Here is a 16,215-nt window from a genome sequence, read left to right as displayed (position 1 = left end):
TTCGCTGACTTCTCGACGAGTGTGACAAACTTTTATTCTCATACGACATCATATGAATGTTATGAAATATGACAAGGTCAAAAAAGTTAACCCGTATGACACATGTTAATGGCTTTTATTACTACTATTAGAATATAGAACGAAACCCAAAAAAAAACTAGTTAACTCTGAAACAAATTTTCGACAATTTATTTGGACACGCATAGTGATTATAAATTCATTTTGATGTCTAGTCACTGATAAGAACTGAGTTTAGTTAATTAAAAAAAAAAAAAAAACACATTAAAATCAAATAAAAAAAAAAACTTCCTATCATTTATCACCTCTGATCCCAACATTGCCGACTATCGATGGCGTCGCGTCGTGTCGTCGTCGGAAGCAAATGTCTCGTACGTCAAATCACATTGGGAAATAAAAAAAAAGAAATACATTTTAATGGTCAAACGCAATGTGATATTTTAGAAATCATCGATAAGTAATAACACTGCTTAGTAAAAAAAAATGAGTTTCTATTCGGCGCCACTAAACTGCCTATAAAAATAATGAATGCAAGTTTATTTAAGGCGTCGATTTATTTTCGAAAAAAAAAAATAAATAAATTCGGTATGTAGAATTCATCGCCAATTTCTCTTCATTTTTCATTTTTGTGTTGTTTGGCATATGAATGATTAGTGAGTTTATTACATTAATTTTGTGAGGGAACGTTCACACTTGTGTAGCAAATTATTTGCACCTAAAATGACAGTTCAAAAAATTCTTATTTTTTCTATTTCGAAAACGAATAATGCAATTGATTTTCTTCAAATTTTAGTTAAATTTAAAAATGAAAGAAGAATATTAATTTAATGCAAAGGCAAATCATCATAGAACATTCCACTAATCAATACAAAAACGAAAAGAAAAAAAAACATTGCGGCGGCAGCTGCTTAAGTCGGCGCCAGAATTCTTCACAAATTAACTAAGTGGATGTAGGTTTATTATTATTTTTTTTTTTATTTTATTCAACGCCCGTCCGTCGACGTTGTCGTCGTCGCCGCGGACAAGTTTTGTTGCTCTTCTTCTGCTGATGGCGCTGCTGGTCTGCGGAGAGTGTGGGGCATAATAAAGGCAGTGGCAAATCAAGATTCAATGATAAGGTGCGGCGCGGTGAAGAGTAAATGAGACAAGGGAAGAATGACAGGCTATGAGTGTTGTTTATTTATTTTGTACTAAAAAAAGAACAAATGTTTTCAACTTAAGATTAGGGTATTAGTGAAAAGCTTTAATTTTTTTTTTTACTCATATACATTCATTTGGTTGCTGCACCATGATGAATCAAAATTGAATTGAAAGCTTTATGAGAAAGAACTGTATTAGTCGGGAGGCTACAAAGGTGATCGTACGAAATGATATAATTACTCGAAATTCATTCAATGTTTATTTTATTATAGTCTTTGCTTTAGTTTCTGTAAATTAAAAGCGCTTCGACCCCTGATATATGTATGTATATGACATCTGACCACAATTTGTGTAATTGAAATAAAAATTACTTTATTTTTGCTTGACAATTGACAGATGTCATTTTGACATATGTTAAAGATACTATATACAAAGGCGTAATAATCATGAGTACTTTTAGAACATGGTTATCTGCTTGCGCAGAATTATGATTGTACTAGAATATGGTTTTTTATTGAGAAGAGTGCGATAGAACTATGCTCGGGTGTATTTCTAAGTACAACTTCTTTTGTGTTTTGTCTATGGATCAAGTCACTAAAAGATTTTTTTAGATGTAAAATCTGTCTCTATCTTTCCTCTGTATAGAGCGAGATAGTACTGTGCATAGAAACAGCGAATGTCATCTTCAATTGAAGCATTAAAACTGTTATACTTTGTATGGACTCCAGTATCCAGTGTTTTTTAGAGATGAGTGCATTCAACGCCATTTTTTTATTTTATAGACTAATTATGAGTACCTAGTTAGGCTACTTACATATAAGTTACTTATTACCGATTTTCAATAAAACGCTTAGGCGGAGAAATCAATGTAAATTTTTTGCGCGACAGAACATTTGCAATTGGTATAGTACTAGATTATCGTTTTTAATTACTTCATACGCGGCTGTTATTTTAGGATGTTACTCTTGGCATATCGTTGGCTGAGAACTTTTGTCTGCAGGTTTTTTCATTGAACGCATTCAACTCTATTATTCTCAGCCAGCGATATTTCATTTATAACAGTTATAATTAGATTTATATTTATGTGTTTCTAATTTAGTCAAACATACCTTCGGGTTTCAGTCTGTCCATAACTGTTTGCTGGTAAGGCGGAGGTGCAGCTTCTGAAAAGAAAAAATAATTTAGAAGATTTCAAAAATAAACAAACGTTAAAAGGTTCCTAGTTCTACCAATAAATGTTTCTAAAACAGACTTTTTCATTAAAATATATTGAATTTTTTCCCAAGATCAAATTTTGCTAAAGAATCCTATTTATTTTACTGAATTTGCTGAAACCTGAACTGTCTTAAAAATTCAGATAGTTTGTTTAGAATGTAATTTTAACAATTTGTCAGATGTGCAAATCTGGTGACTGTCATATGATTTGTCATACGTTCTGGGATTGTCTCAAGTTCTTAAGTGACTTTGTGTTATTTTAACGATAAGATATTTATTTAAAATTTCATAACAATTTTATGACATCAAAGTTAATAATAATAAATTGAATATGCATTTACAAATTTCCTAATAACGCGTTACAATGTAAACCTATGTACAATATTCTTTCCGGAAGACAATAGACAAGTATTTTTTTGTATAATTTTTCAAATGGTGCTTATTATAGAAACAATAAAAACAAACCACTTCACCTTGCATACTTCACTGAGTCTATACAATATATGATAAATACCTAATGTGCGAGACAAAGCTAAATACTTTTACTTAAACTAGCGCAGGGTATTTTTTGTTAACGTTACAATTAAATAATTACCTATGTACATAATAGTTGTTATTATCTTGTTGAAATTTCACTTTAAACGCAACAAGGCAACATCATATAACCCTATAACTTACAATATATGCACTTATGTAATAATTTGCAGCCAAGAGTTGTTTCTGTCAACGATTTTAATGCGACGATCAAGAAAGAATTCAAAAAGATATCTTGAAATCTCAATATAAATGGAAATTGTAATGTCGCGTTTACATGAATGATAAGTTGGCAAAAACGGCGCCCTACATTGTAATAGATTTCTATATTCTCTTTCAATGACTGCTTGATCTGTGCATTTACTTCTACATCTATTCATGTCCTTCTGTCCAAGTAGATGCGAATTGCATTGATTTCGTTGATTCGTATAACAAAATATAACAGTTCAAGTTCAGAATGAAGATTGGATGCAATTTTATAACAGTTGTAATAACATTCTTAAGTTCATAATGAATTATAACAGTTCAAGCTCCGAATGAAACAATTATAACAGCTCATATTATCAGCAGGAAATGTTCGTGGAGAAAGTAAACTTATCCATCGACGAATCTGAGCCTGTGTGACAGTCTTTTATACAAATTGCTGTGCCAAAATAATGACAAATCTATCTGGAATTCGGCAATTATTCATTTGGATTATTTTCATTTCGTAAAGCTGTCAATGACTGCTGTCATTTGCAAACGTCAACGAACATGGCCTAAGTCCCATTAAGTTTAAAAACACATTTTATATTACATTCTCAAACCACAAATCTAAATTTATTTTTTATTCATTTCTTCACTCCACACTTCTATTTATTTTCTTTCTCCTATTCAAAGATTCCAATCAGAAAAAAAAAGTCTATAGACATTGAAACCGATATCACTTTTCAAGAAATGGCTATTATAACTTTTAAGTGCTTTTGTCTCTCTATGGTCAAGTCTAGCTGCCATAATAATATAGAGATTGATACAACTATGTAACAAAACAGATGTGAAATCTCCCATTTGGGTATAAGATGGATTTCTATTTTATTTTTTGTTTTTGTATTTCATCTTAGTTTGGACTTGTGGAGAACTCACTTTTTTCCATTAATGAATATAAAACATTTTTTTTTTTTTTGTGTTTATTTCATTCATGAAATCGATGCGCGAATGTTGTAGGATGGATAAGATGTATAGGAGGTTTTAGGTCTTATTTTTTTTTATTTCTCGTTTTATTTCTCATTTCTTGATTTTTTTTTGTGTATGGAATTAACTGCATTTTGATTGCGAGAGTTTTATTTGATTTTATGTGTGCCGCCATTTCCGTTTCCGTGATGTTGATGAGGATGGAGGATGATGATGAGACTTTGAATATTTCAGTTAAAGACGTTAATGGACGATATTATTTTAGCTCTTGTCATTTTTGATGAGTTTATTAGATAACACGGAAGCTGTTTGCATAACAATTAAGCTCCAACAAAATTATTTAATTCTCTCTTACAAAAAAGTAGACGCATTTGACGGCCGGTGCATTGTACATACATACATCTGTGATAACTGATAAGTGAGAAGTAATTTATTTTGCTTCTATTTTGACTTGAATAGCCCAGTTTCTTGGTATTAGCAGCCCAATCTGTCAGAAATAGCTCAAACTGACGTCTATCTTTTGACATTTCGATGATGAACTTCAATCATGAACTGTTATACATAAAACTTAACATCAGAATATTGTGTTTATTTTTATAAAAAACAAAAAAACGAAAAATATCCCCCTAAATGTACGACCTTGACGTCTTGTCTTGTTTCACGTGAACATATTATGCAAAAGTGGGTTGGTTTCGATTTAAAGTAATATTCATTAGTTTTACACGCCAAAAACTCTGCATTATTGAACACACAACAAAAAAAAATAATTTATTTTATTGACAAGATTTTATGTATTCTTTTCTCGAATAACTTTAATCGTTTTTCTTTTATTTTTTTTTTTTTTATTAAATCTGTTTATATTAGTCTATCCGAAAAATCTAGTTTTTCTTGTTTGTTTTTGGTCTTTAGTGTGGCGGCAGACTTATAGTGTGTTGCCCAGATTATACCAGTGGTGTGATATATCTATGATATCATCTCTAAAAGAAGCTAAAAACGCAGTTAATTTTTTTTTTAATCTATGTTTTTTTTTTTTGGGACGGTCTGGTTTGTATTTTATCTGTAGGTTGTGTGTTTTTATTTTCCTTTAAAAGAAAAAAAAAGAATGACAGTTTTTTTTTTTGGATGGATGCTATATGCTGTGACCGTTTAAGAAATAAATTAGCATTATAGAAATTTAATGAATAAGAGTTTTTTAATGAACTATACGGAGAGAAGTCTCCTTTTAGGGGAGCCAAGAAACTCTATGCTTTGCGAAGCTAATTTAATATGAATAAAATAAAAATTACAAATTCCATTAAATAGGATTATATACAAAATAAGATACTCAATTAATTTGCCTTTATATATCTAAATCTAATTATATTGGGCGAACAATAATAATTTAGATAACTTATTGCTTTGACTCAATCAGTGTTGGGATCTTTTAAAGTATGGTGCTTGGAATGTCACATTAACTAATTGGAAAATTACTAAAGTAATGAATTTTATTTGAAAACTTGATGTTTATTATGAATTAAGAATTGTTTAAAGAAAAAGATAAATTCTAACAAACAACTCCATAACAAGCTTTAAAGTTTTTTATCTGTCACCAGCGCGACAGTGAAAAAATGAGCAACTGTTGGTAATTATTTGTGAGATTGAGCTACTTTATTTCTGCTGAACCTGGCAACCATTTTGGTAATACATTGTTGTAATGACTCATAAGTTTAATTGTTTTTGTTCAAACATCAGAGCATAAAGTAAACAAACAGACCTAGGCGGTGTTCATTTAATGATCTCATTCCGCCACTCATTTTGACATTTCTCCGTTGCTTTCTCACTTGCACTTAATCGTGAGAAAAAGAGGTATCCAAAAGTGGCAGGAAATTCAAAACTCTTGGACTCACAGAAATGTCAAAACGAGCCGGCTAGGTGGAGTGAGGTCAATGTGAACACCGTCTTAAATGTCTACTTTTATTCATTTCGGACATATATAAACAATTTTAACAAATTGTCAAAAATTTGCTTGAGAATTTCGAACGGCAAATTGAAATGGTGAAAGTGAAAAAGATCTAACGAAAGGAATTTAACGTTAAATGGTTTAATGAGCAAGTGATTGGTATACACTCGTGTAGCAAACTTAACCATTTTATAATTGTCATTCGTAAAATTTCTAAAGTTGATATTCTTGTTTCGCCACACTTCTTTTGTCATTCCATCTAAAATCCCAAATCACGTTAAGATAGGTATTTCCTGTCTAAAAATCAGATTTTGTTTAGTCCCCTTTAATTCAAACATATCCGTTTTCCTTTCCTTTTTTTTTCTTTTGAAGTTCTCTTTGAATACCCGCCCTTTTTTTTGGTTAAAAATAAAAAAAAATAATCAAGATACAAAAAAAAAAGACAAGAACTCTTTGCCGCAAAGAAACTCAACAAACATCGAACATAAATTGATTAATCGCCAGAAAAAAAAAATCGGTCGCATGAATCAAAACCCAAGTAGATAGATATCCTATATACCTGCATCGACGAATACGACCAAACGGACGCGACTGAAAAAACAACGCCAAAAGGACCGGCAACGGTCGGCAGCAAACAACCAGTTGGGGTCGAATCTTCTGAATTCCCAGTATCCTTTTATGTCAGTAAAAAAAAAATTTGGTAGTTGTTCAATAAGGAAGGTAGTCTTTTTTTGTTAGAAAAAAAAATTTTAAATGAGTAAACGAACAAAGGTAGGTACCAAAAAAAAGGGAAGATCAGTGACTTTTTTTCAATCTGAATGGGTATACCTACTTATTTGATGGTTTTTTTTTATTAGGTGTGTTCATTTAAGCTCCAGCGATTACTGCCAAATAAACGTCTTTTTTTTACAAGTACTTCAAGAACTAACAAAAATTAACTTTCCGATATGCAGCTTCTTTGAAATTTCCGTTTATTTTCGTCTTTTTGGTTTACATTATATGATACCGCACTTAAAATAGCTTAAAAGTGTTTTAAATGCGATTAGTCAATTAATTTTTGACACATTTGTGGTTTAAAAAGCTAGAAACGTCAAAAATCGTGTATGACATTAAATGAATTGAACGCGTTCTTAGTTTGATCCGTGGTTTAAAAAATGTTGACATTCAACCATCATTTTAGTGCAACTGACACTTTATATTTAAGTATTTTTAATTTTTTAAAGAATAACTATCAAAAGACTATTTTATGTTTATGTCACATTGGTAAATTCAAATTAAATTAATGGAAAAGAATGTTCGCTTAATATTAATATACAAAATATATTCAAAGATCCAACGAAAATTTAATGTGTTGAGTTTTCTTGTTATGACTCATTAGGTACTTCTTGTGCCCTTTTTTACAGTGTGTTCTTCAAGTCAAGTTTGTCTCTGAGAATTTATACTGGTGTCAAAAACCTACCCTAAATTCAACTATCATTAAATCAAGATGGCGCTATCATCGTAACTACTTTATATATTTCCTATATGAATTGACACCTAGAGTTCAAGATAAACAGTTTCGTCAATCGACATTAACAAATTTTTGACAGCCCAATAGTTTTTTACTCTGCACTAAAAAAAATCAAACGCTGATTTAACCGTGGTTTAACTTTTTTCAAATGTTAATTGATTCCAAATCAATGCAAAGTAAACTCTTCACTGAAAATCCCTTTACAATTTTAATATTTTCTCATCGAAAATCCTAAAAAATTGCATCCAATTTTCTTAATTGGCTTCTTACCTTCAGGCAATACTGTACCCAACTTAAGACCCTCTGGATGTTGTTCGCATCGAAACGCCTCTTTTCCTTCTTTTTGCCTTCGGCTCCTTGACCATGTTAGCCACTTAACTGACGGACATTATCGATTTTAATTTGGGAGTTGAGCATCAATGCAAACAAAACCAAAAAAAAAAAAAAGAACTCTCATCTTCCACGAAATTACACAGTGGAAGACACAAAAAGAAACCCAAGAAAAAAAAAAAAAAAAAAAAAAATCGAACATCGTTTGTAATTATAGGTGTATTACTATCAGCTAAAGGCAAAGCGAGACAGAAAAAGAACTCAGGAGGAGGCCATAACAGCAAAGGAATTTATGTTGTGTTTTAATTTTTTTTTTTTTGTATAGCTCCTCATCGTGGACAGGGCACATTCTGTATGCTTATTTAAGAATTTCAGCGCCATGGGGATGAGAACGTATGTATAAGAAGGTACCATACCTACAAGCTACACGTCTTTGAATTGAAGAAGAAAATAACAAGAAAAAGAAGAAGGATGCGAGACATGGGTTTGGATATTGGAATTTAATCTTGCTTGAAGGAAACCGCGAAACTCGTTGTGTGTGCGATGTGTTCCCGAGGGGCACAACAAAAAAAAAAAAAAAACGAAACTTAAATTACCTCAATCTGTTCGTCTTTGAGAGACCACAGGTAGATTCACGGTTTTCCGTTTTATGTGTATTTGATCTTAATGGAGGGTTTTGCATTTATTTTTTAGTGTTGTTAACATGTTTCGTAGAAATAAGGCGAATTCACAATATACATACATATAGACATACATATAATGATCGAACTCTGTGTGTTGTTCTTGTTAGCTGCTGGGTGCGCTGCTGTGCACAGTAGCAAAAGTCTTCCTTTTTTTTGTTTTTGTTCTGTTTGATTTCTTTTTTGCTTTTTTCTGACATTTGCCAGTTTTTTTTTTTTCTTGAATTTTTGTTGGAAATGACATGTCAAAAATTGTGCACGCGCTTACATTACAAATAAAAACAACAAAAAAGAGGCTAATTAGTGCATCCAAATAAGAATTGCGGTTCTCTTTTGGAACTGTCAGTTAGATGCTTTTAAAATGTCAAATGGCTGCGATCCACCCGATTTGCATTCTCTCCTTTTTAACGTTGTCGTTGTCGTCCTCTTCTACACGTATAGTCCGCGGTAAATGTGCATTTGTCACAATTAAGTGCATAATGCATTTATTATCTCTTTTAGATAAAATGTATAGGAAAAACTTAGAAACAGGGCGTCAAATATTATGCATTTATCCCATTCTATACCTGTTTGGTTAGACTTTTATAACTAGACATGTTCCAGTTTTTGTTAAGAGAATAAAGAAACAGTATCTACAGTAAGCTGTCAAGAAGCGTGTGTTCAGTAAGTCAAGGTGTATGACAGATCTGCATTTAAGTTGTTTTATTCTTGGTCTTGGGCATCCAACACAGGTAGGAAACGTATTAATTTTGTGCAAACATTCTTTCAAGGGGAATGATAGGCGAATGAAAGACGAATGAAAGAGGAGCCATTAATCGATTTGCTTGTGTGCACAGTTTACTTTGTGGGTATTTAGTTTGAACAGGTTTTTTTTTCTTGTTGTATGGTTTGTTTTCTTTTTTTGAAGAAAGAAAGAATAAATGTTCCTTTCATTAAAATGGACTCTTCTTTTTTTTTGTTGTCTTATCGTCTTCTTATGCTGCATTTCCTTGAAGACATTTCTTAGAATTCTCAACATGGAGCGCCTTTTAGATGAGATGATGAAAAAAAATCTTTTTTTTTTCATTTCGTTCTTAAAGAAGTCTTGTCCCGTGTGTGTTGTTCCAAATACAGACAGGGTGAAGGAAGCAGAAGCAGCAGCAGATGATGATGATGATGAAAACAGGTAGTCGCACTTAAGATGCGCATTTTTGTATGCTGCTCTGCTCTCCTCTTGGAACTTCAATCTTTTTTAAGTCACGTTTATTTAGTTTTTGTTCCAATTTGTGGTTAGTAACTGAGATTTTTTTTATTTATCAAAATTTAACATAAAATAAAAAAAAAATAGAGATGTATATTTTAACCCATGTGTCACTAGCGGATTTCCTTTGTAGCCTACCCTTTTATGTTGAAGAATTTTAGTTATTTATTATTGAAGATACACCTCCTGTCACTATAAATTCATTCTAATAGTATAAAGATTAACCACAGATAGTCACCACTTTGCATGCCAAATTAGGACCCAACAAAAAATATAGATGCAGAAATTTGTTAATGGATTTGAAATTTTTGTGGTTTTCTTAATGTGACTGTTAATTATCTAGTATTCTATATTCTTGAAAGAATTTCTCACCGGATATTTTATCATCCACCTACACCTACACCTACCGATATGAAGAGGGTAATCAAATATGGAGGAGGATGGATTTTGACAGTTCATAGCGGCCATGTTTTTTAGGGAAAACATAAAAAATGAATACAAGGATATATAAGTAGAGTTTCAAACCTAACTATAATTGACTTTAACCTAACTTAAGCTGGCTTGAGCGAGAAAGCCATCACACATTCTTATATGATTTTCGCAAAGTTCACCAAAAGCCTTTGAAACGGCTCAAACTTACGTAAATGTCAAATTTGAAATGCATTTCAACTCAACTTAGGTTTACATGCTGTTGTGTGTTATTAATAATTTTTGTTCCTCGTCAATTATACTAGTGACGTGAGCTATTACCACAAAATTTGTAATACAAATTTACAAAATAAATTGTATGTATGTAGGTTTCAATATAATTGAATTCGTAGTGACATTTGCGTTTGACATTTGTGTTTGACATTTTCTTGAGTTACCAGAATCCATTATTGTTACTTTTTGAACAATAATTTTTGATAACTTGAGTGCGTCCAGCAACAAACTCACTAACTCCTTAGAAGATATAGGTATACATGAGATCCAATTTTAGCAAAAAATTCCAGATAATTTATGGAATGAGTGCGTTCAGCACCCAACTAACCAAAATTTTATATGAGATTAATTTATAACAAGAAATAGCGATAGGTGGAAATAAGGTTTTACAACATTTAAAAAATTCATTCCATAGACTTGTTTAGTTCTTTGATTTTCATCAATATTATTATTATTGTTATGCATCTTTTTCTATAAAATGATGTATTAGTTTTTCTTTTAAAAATAAACCATGAACAAACACCTTTGTACCTATACACTTCAAATAAAACGTTTATTTTACAATCAAAAAATATTTTTCATCTCACCTACTTGTGTGTGAATATTTTACTCATTATTTCTTATTTTCTTTTTATTTATGTCTTTAATACATCCATCTAATATGTCTATAAACAAAACAAAAAAAAATTGTTTATTTCGCACTCATTTTGTTTATTTGACGGCGCGGCGGCTAAGAGGCGCCAGTTTAAATAGAATTTTGGGCGAATTGTTCCCATCCGAGTCATCATTTCTATTTGTTTTTGTGTTTTTTTTTTTTTTTATTTTGCTTAAAATAAAAATGTCTACCGCCTATTAAATACAACATTTTTCTATGTCGTTGAAAAAAAAAGCCGCCGCCCCGATTGTCGCCAGTGTATGTACTTGTGGAGGCAACAAATTGTCGCTCTCTTTAAATTTACGTCTAACCTAAACAAAAAAAACAACAATTCACAATATTCTGTCCTTCAACTTAAAAAAAAAAATAAAACGATTTTTTTTAATGTTTCAGTCTAAAAGTACATAAAACTAATTAAATCATATCAATCCAACGACGACATGTATACTAATCGTTCTAATTTGCTAAATAAAACTTTTAAACATAAAACGAAAATAAAAAAAAGAAAAAAAAAATTATTTACAATCCGATTAAATTTAGTTTTATGTTCATCGTGAATTGCAACTTTTTCCGGAGGGATTTTATTTTTTTTTTTATTTAAAATTTATTTTTGCGTATAGATAAAGGAACTTGGCGCCAGGAAATAATCTCGGGCGCCGCCATTGTCGGACGCCCGTTGCGCGTCGCGCCTCACTGCTATTCTCCCTCACTGAATGCTGCCAAATTGCCTCTATCAAGAGAAGAGTGATGAATAACTCAATGAAATAACAACAACAAGTATACACGCAAAATCGCTACGAAAGAATTTAAAAACTTTAAATTTAATTTCAACCTAACGGTAGAGAGGAAAAACAAAAAAATTACCGCAACTAATGGCGACGACGCATGGCGACGACAGTGGTTTTGGTTTTTATTTTATTTTGTTTAATATTTGTTTTTTTTTTTTTTTTTGCTTAAAGGCCGATTGAGTGTGTAATCAGCAGAGTCGTGCCATCGGCAGCGCTATAGCTGCGGTGGTGGTGGCGTTGTTGTTATTTTCGTCGGTCATCGGCTAAGTTTATGCAAAAAACAAAAAACGAACAAAATTTTTTTTTTTTATATTCTCTATCAGACAAAGTCTTGATGCCAATGGCATTTTATGTACCATCACCATTCAACAAACGGCACACACATTGTTTTTTTTAATGCCAATGCGTGTTTAAAATATTTCAAATATTACAATGGGATATTTTTAGATGCATCACAACAAGCGCTTTGTGTATATAAATAAATTAAAAAAAGAGAAATAATTCAATTTCATACCCATTAAATCATGTCCCATTTACAAAATGTGTAATAAATAAAATAATAAAAATATATATAAACATTTGTTTACCCACTCCTTTATTTTTCTTAATGTTTAATTAGTTGCATTTTGACTTTTGACAGCGCACACGATATCAAGAACACCCCGTTTTATGGGGCTGAATGCTACCATTGGGTGTATACACGGCGCAACTTCACTCTTTCTGTATACTTCAACAACGATGCAATATAAATGGCGCCTAGATTGCATTCGGTTTTTGTCTAGAACTGAATACAAAAAGCATGCATGCTTGCTAACAGCGCTAGAGACATCACAAGTACACAGCGGCACGGCATGACCGGTGAGGCGCACCGCCAGAGACCCCCCCTTCGTCGTCTGAAGGGGGGCAGCACAGTAATGGCTGGCGGTGGCAGCGTGTCGTCTCCATTTTTAACACACTGTCTTGTTCTGGTGAATTTTCTAATTTTATTTGTTTTACTCTTTTTTCTGGTAGGTATATTCCTTTTTTCTAAAGGAAATTAAAAATTTTCATATTTTTAGAACGCAACACATTGAAAAATTATGAAAACTGTGTGTAGGGGTAGGCGACCTGCAGCAGTGGGTAGAATTAAATCGTGCAACACCACAATATCAGCAAGTAGTGAGTGAAAATAAACTTTGTATGAAGTAAAACTACAAAAATATTATTTGTGAATTTTATTTTAAAAAGAGTTTTCAACAAAATGTCTGCTTACACTCGAAAGTTGGACTCATTTCATAAAAATAACAAAAATGATATGTCAAATACATGAACTTGTAGACGTCAAAAATGACAGCATTTACTTTTTCAAGAGTGACTGATCTCGTTGTACTTGGGGCTCACTTTTCCGACTAATTTTGACATTTCTGTGTTGCTTTCTCACTTGCCTCAAAAAGAGGCATTTAAAACCTATCGACGCGACGCTCGCGATGCAAAGAAATGTCAAAATGAGTTGGCGGATTTAGCCCAATGTAAACACTGTCTAAAAAAACTAGATAGTGCATTCATACACAACTTGGTATTACAATAACTAAAGATGACAGAGTATTTAAGGCCGAATACATCCTCTGATCTTTATAAAATACTGGATAGTGGATTATTCACATTGACAAACTTACCAAACTGACAAGCTTTTGACAAGCTGTCAGTAATGAAAATATCAAATCTTTTTGAAAACTAACCGGCTGGTCTGTCCGGTAAACTTGTAAGTGTGAACTATGCTTTACAGGACGATGCTCACATTGGACTCATTTAACCTATTTATTTTGACGGAAGTCCACCTTATCATGTTCAGACACAAAATAGTGTGAACACAAAGGATTGTCATCACTTCGATATTTTTTCTCGCTTTAACCTTAGGCAAAAAAGGAAACACCAAATGTCAAAAAAAAAAAATGTCAAAAAGAGTCGAAAGATTTTTAAATCCGTTTAAAATTATTGTCTCATTTCGCCAATCCCTTACTCACCATAAAGTGCGATTTAGAAAAAACTAAAATACATCAAAATGAGTCGGCGGATTGAGGCCAATGCAAACACCGTCTATTTTTGGTGTTGGTGATTTATATTCACCTCACTAGTGTCAAAACTGACAGTTTGGTTAAAATTCAATTAACACCCGGCCAATACAAGTCTTTTTGAAAGGTAGGTACATTGAGAGTTTTTTTTTACTCTCTTTTCAACATAAAATTGATTTGATTTCATTAACATCTATTCCTTCTGATTGCAAAAAAAAAAGTAAAAATATTTAACCACAAAATCATATTTGATAACAGAATTGACCACAATTAAACAAATGGCTGAATACCTAAATCCATTAAAAGTCACTTTAAATATTCAGTAATGCAATTTGACACTGACATCTGTCAATTCAGTGTGGTTTATATTTTATTATTTAATATTTATTCTATTAAATGTCACACACCTTTATATGTATGTTTGATTATAATTTTTATTTTTTTAATCTCACCTGGTATTAATATCCGATTCCAATGTGCTGGATTGCAACAAACGTAAACTTTTTCCTTGCCATTCGGACACATTGGTATTCGTTTCAATTCCGTTGAATCCCGCAAATCCGGCCAAAACCATAAGCGACACGCAATCACATTTGGCTCTTCGCCCCCGATCAATTCGCGCGGTACAAGGACACACGTCGACGGTTGGTGTGACGACGACGATCGATGGTTCTGATTTTGACGGCGCCAACCACCGACAATGTTGTTTGTCGACGCGTCCGTTCCGACAGTGGTCGCGGCGTTTAAACGATTTTCGACAACTTGACACAGGGTGTCCAATTGGGGATCTTTTAGCTTTTTCATAAGGGCTTTGAATAGTTCTTTTGTTCTTAACGTACCAGAAGAGTCGGTCGTTAAATTGATTGGTGTTGTTGTTGTTGTTTTTTGTTCGTAGAAATTGTAATTGTTCTTGTTGGTGTTGTTGTTGTTGTTGTTGATGTTGTTGTTGTTGTTGATGTTGAGTGTAAAATTGCGATTGTTCTGATGAAGAGAGTCGGGATAAATCCCTATGCTCGATTCGTTGGAGTGGGACCCAACACCTCGGCAACAATTTCGAAAAACACTTGCTGCTGTCGCAGTTAGAGCCGAAGTGACAGTTGTGGATACTGGTGTTGCCATCGCACTCGGCGTTGGTGAAAAGTTCTGATTGTGTTGTGGTAGTAGATGTTGACAGTTGCTGCCAACACTTGATTCGTTCGAAACAGAACCCCCACCGGTGCAACAGCAATTCCGTAAAACACTTCCCGCTATCGTGGTCCCAGTTGTTGACTTGTTGTTTGTTGTTGTTGTTGACGTTTGATGAAATGCCAGATTGTCGTTTTGTTGCCAATTCGTCAGTCGTTCTGCTATCATTTCGCCGGTTATTGCTTTCGTCGCTGCTTTCGCCGACCAATTGGAATATTGTTGATGATGATGTTGATGATCGTAGTCGTCGCCTTCGTTGCAATCGGTTGAATTGTCGCCATAACTTTCGCAATAACAACCACCTATCTTGGTTTCGTAATCCTGCTCGATGCTCATTTCCTCCGAGCCGGATTCCAACTCCATTGGATATGACACTTCGTCGGTGACACTTCCGAAAGAGCTGTTCGAACACACACATTGGGGTGTGTTCATTGGGTATATGAGTTGTTGTTGTTGTTGTTGTTGATTGGTGTTTTTCTCGCTGAAACTGTTCTCCAACATTGAACTCATGCTGTAAAAGCATTTTCCAGAGCATCTCATTGCCTGGCCATATTGCGGTGGTGGGGTTTCCCGTGGATCCATCATCAGTAGAGGTTGTTGTTGAGATGACGTTTGCTGATATTGTTGTTGCTGAGGGTGGAGTGGACGTTGAGGGTGACGCCGCTGTGGTTGCACACTTGGCATTACATCGATGTCTTGATTGTACTGCTGAAATCGCGTTTGGCATGCAAACCATAGTTTGTCTTTTTTTTTCTGTTTGTTGCTTTGAAACATGAACATGGAGGGACATAAAATGCATTGGTAACATCGATCTATCGTATTTGCATTATCGATTAAAACTGATGCAATTAAATTTAAATTGTATCACACTCGATCGATAGATGATATTGTTTTTTTTTTTTTTTGTTACCTTATTTGTTTTTTTTTTCTTATTTTTTTTTTAATTTAAGATTTAGTGTGCGTTAACAACAAGTTTAAATTGTTGTTTATTACATAAATCACTATTTTTAGACTTTTTTTTAACTATATACTTAAGCAATATCACATTTACAAATTAT

At 32.9% G+C, this 16,215-nt stretch overlaps 1 protein-coding gene across 1 annotated transcript in view; it reads right to left on the bottom strand.

Annotated features, from left to right (window-relative positions):
* The window catches only part of LOC129914983 (uncharacterized protein DDB_G0283357), a 42,338-nt gene extending 26,497 nt beyond the window's left edge, over nucleotides 1-15,841 (bottom strand). The window contains exons 1-2 of the mRNA XM_055994437.1: nucleotides 14,425-15,841; nucleotides 2,268-2,321 (exon numbers count right to left, since the gene is read on the bottom strand). Coding sequence (XP_055850412.1) covers nucleotides 2,268-2,321; nucleotides 14,425-15,841 — 1,471 coding nt within the window. The remainder of the gene's footprint in view (nucleotides 1-2,267; nucleotides 2,322-14,424) is intronic.
* Between the last annotated feature and the right edge of the window lie 374 nt (nucleotides 15,842-16,215).

Source organism: Episyrphus balteatus, chromosome 3 (genome assembly GCF_945859705.1).
Source record: "Episyrphus balteatus chromosome 3, idEpiBalt1.1, whole genome shotgun sequence".
Taxonomy (NCBI): Eukaryota; Metazoa; Arthropoda; class Insecta; order Diptera; family Syrphidae; genus Episyrphus; species Episyrphus balteatus.
This window is presented reverse-complemented; position numbering and strand designations above follow the sequence as displayed.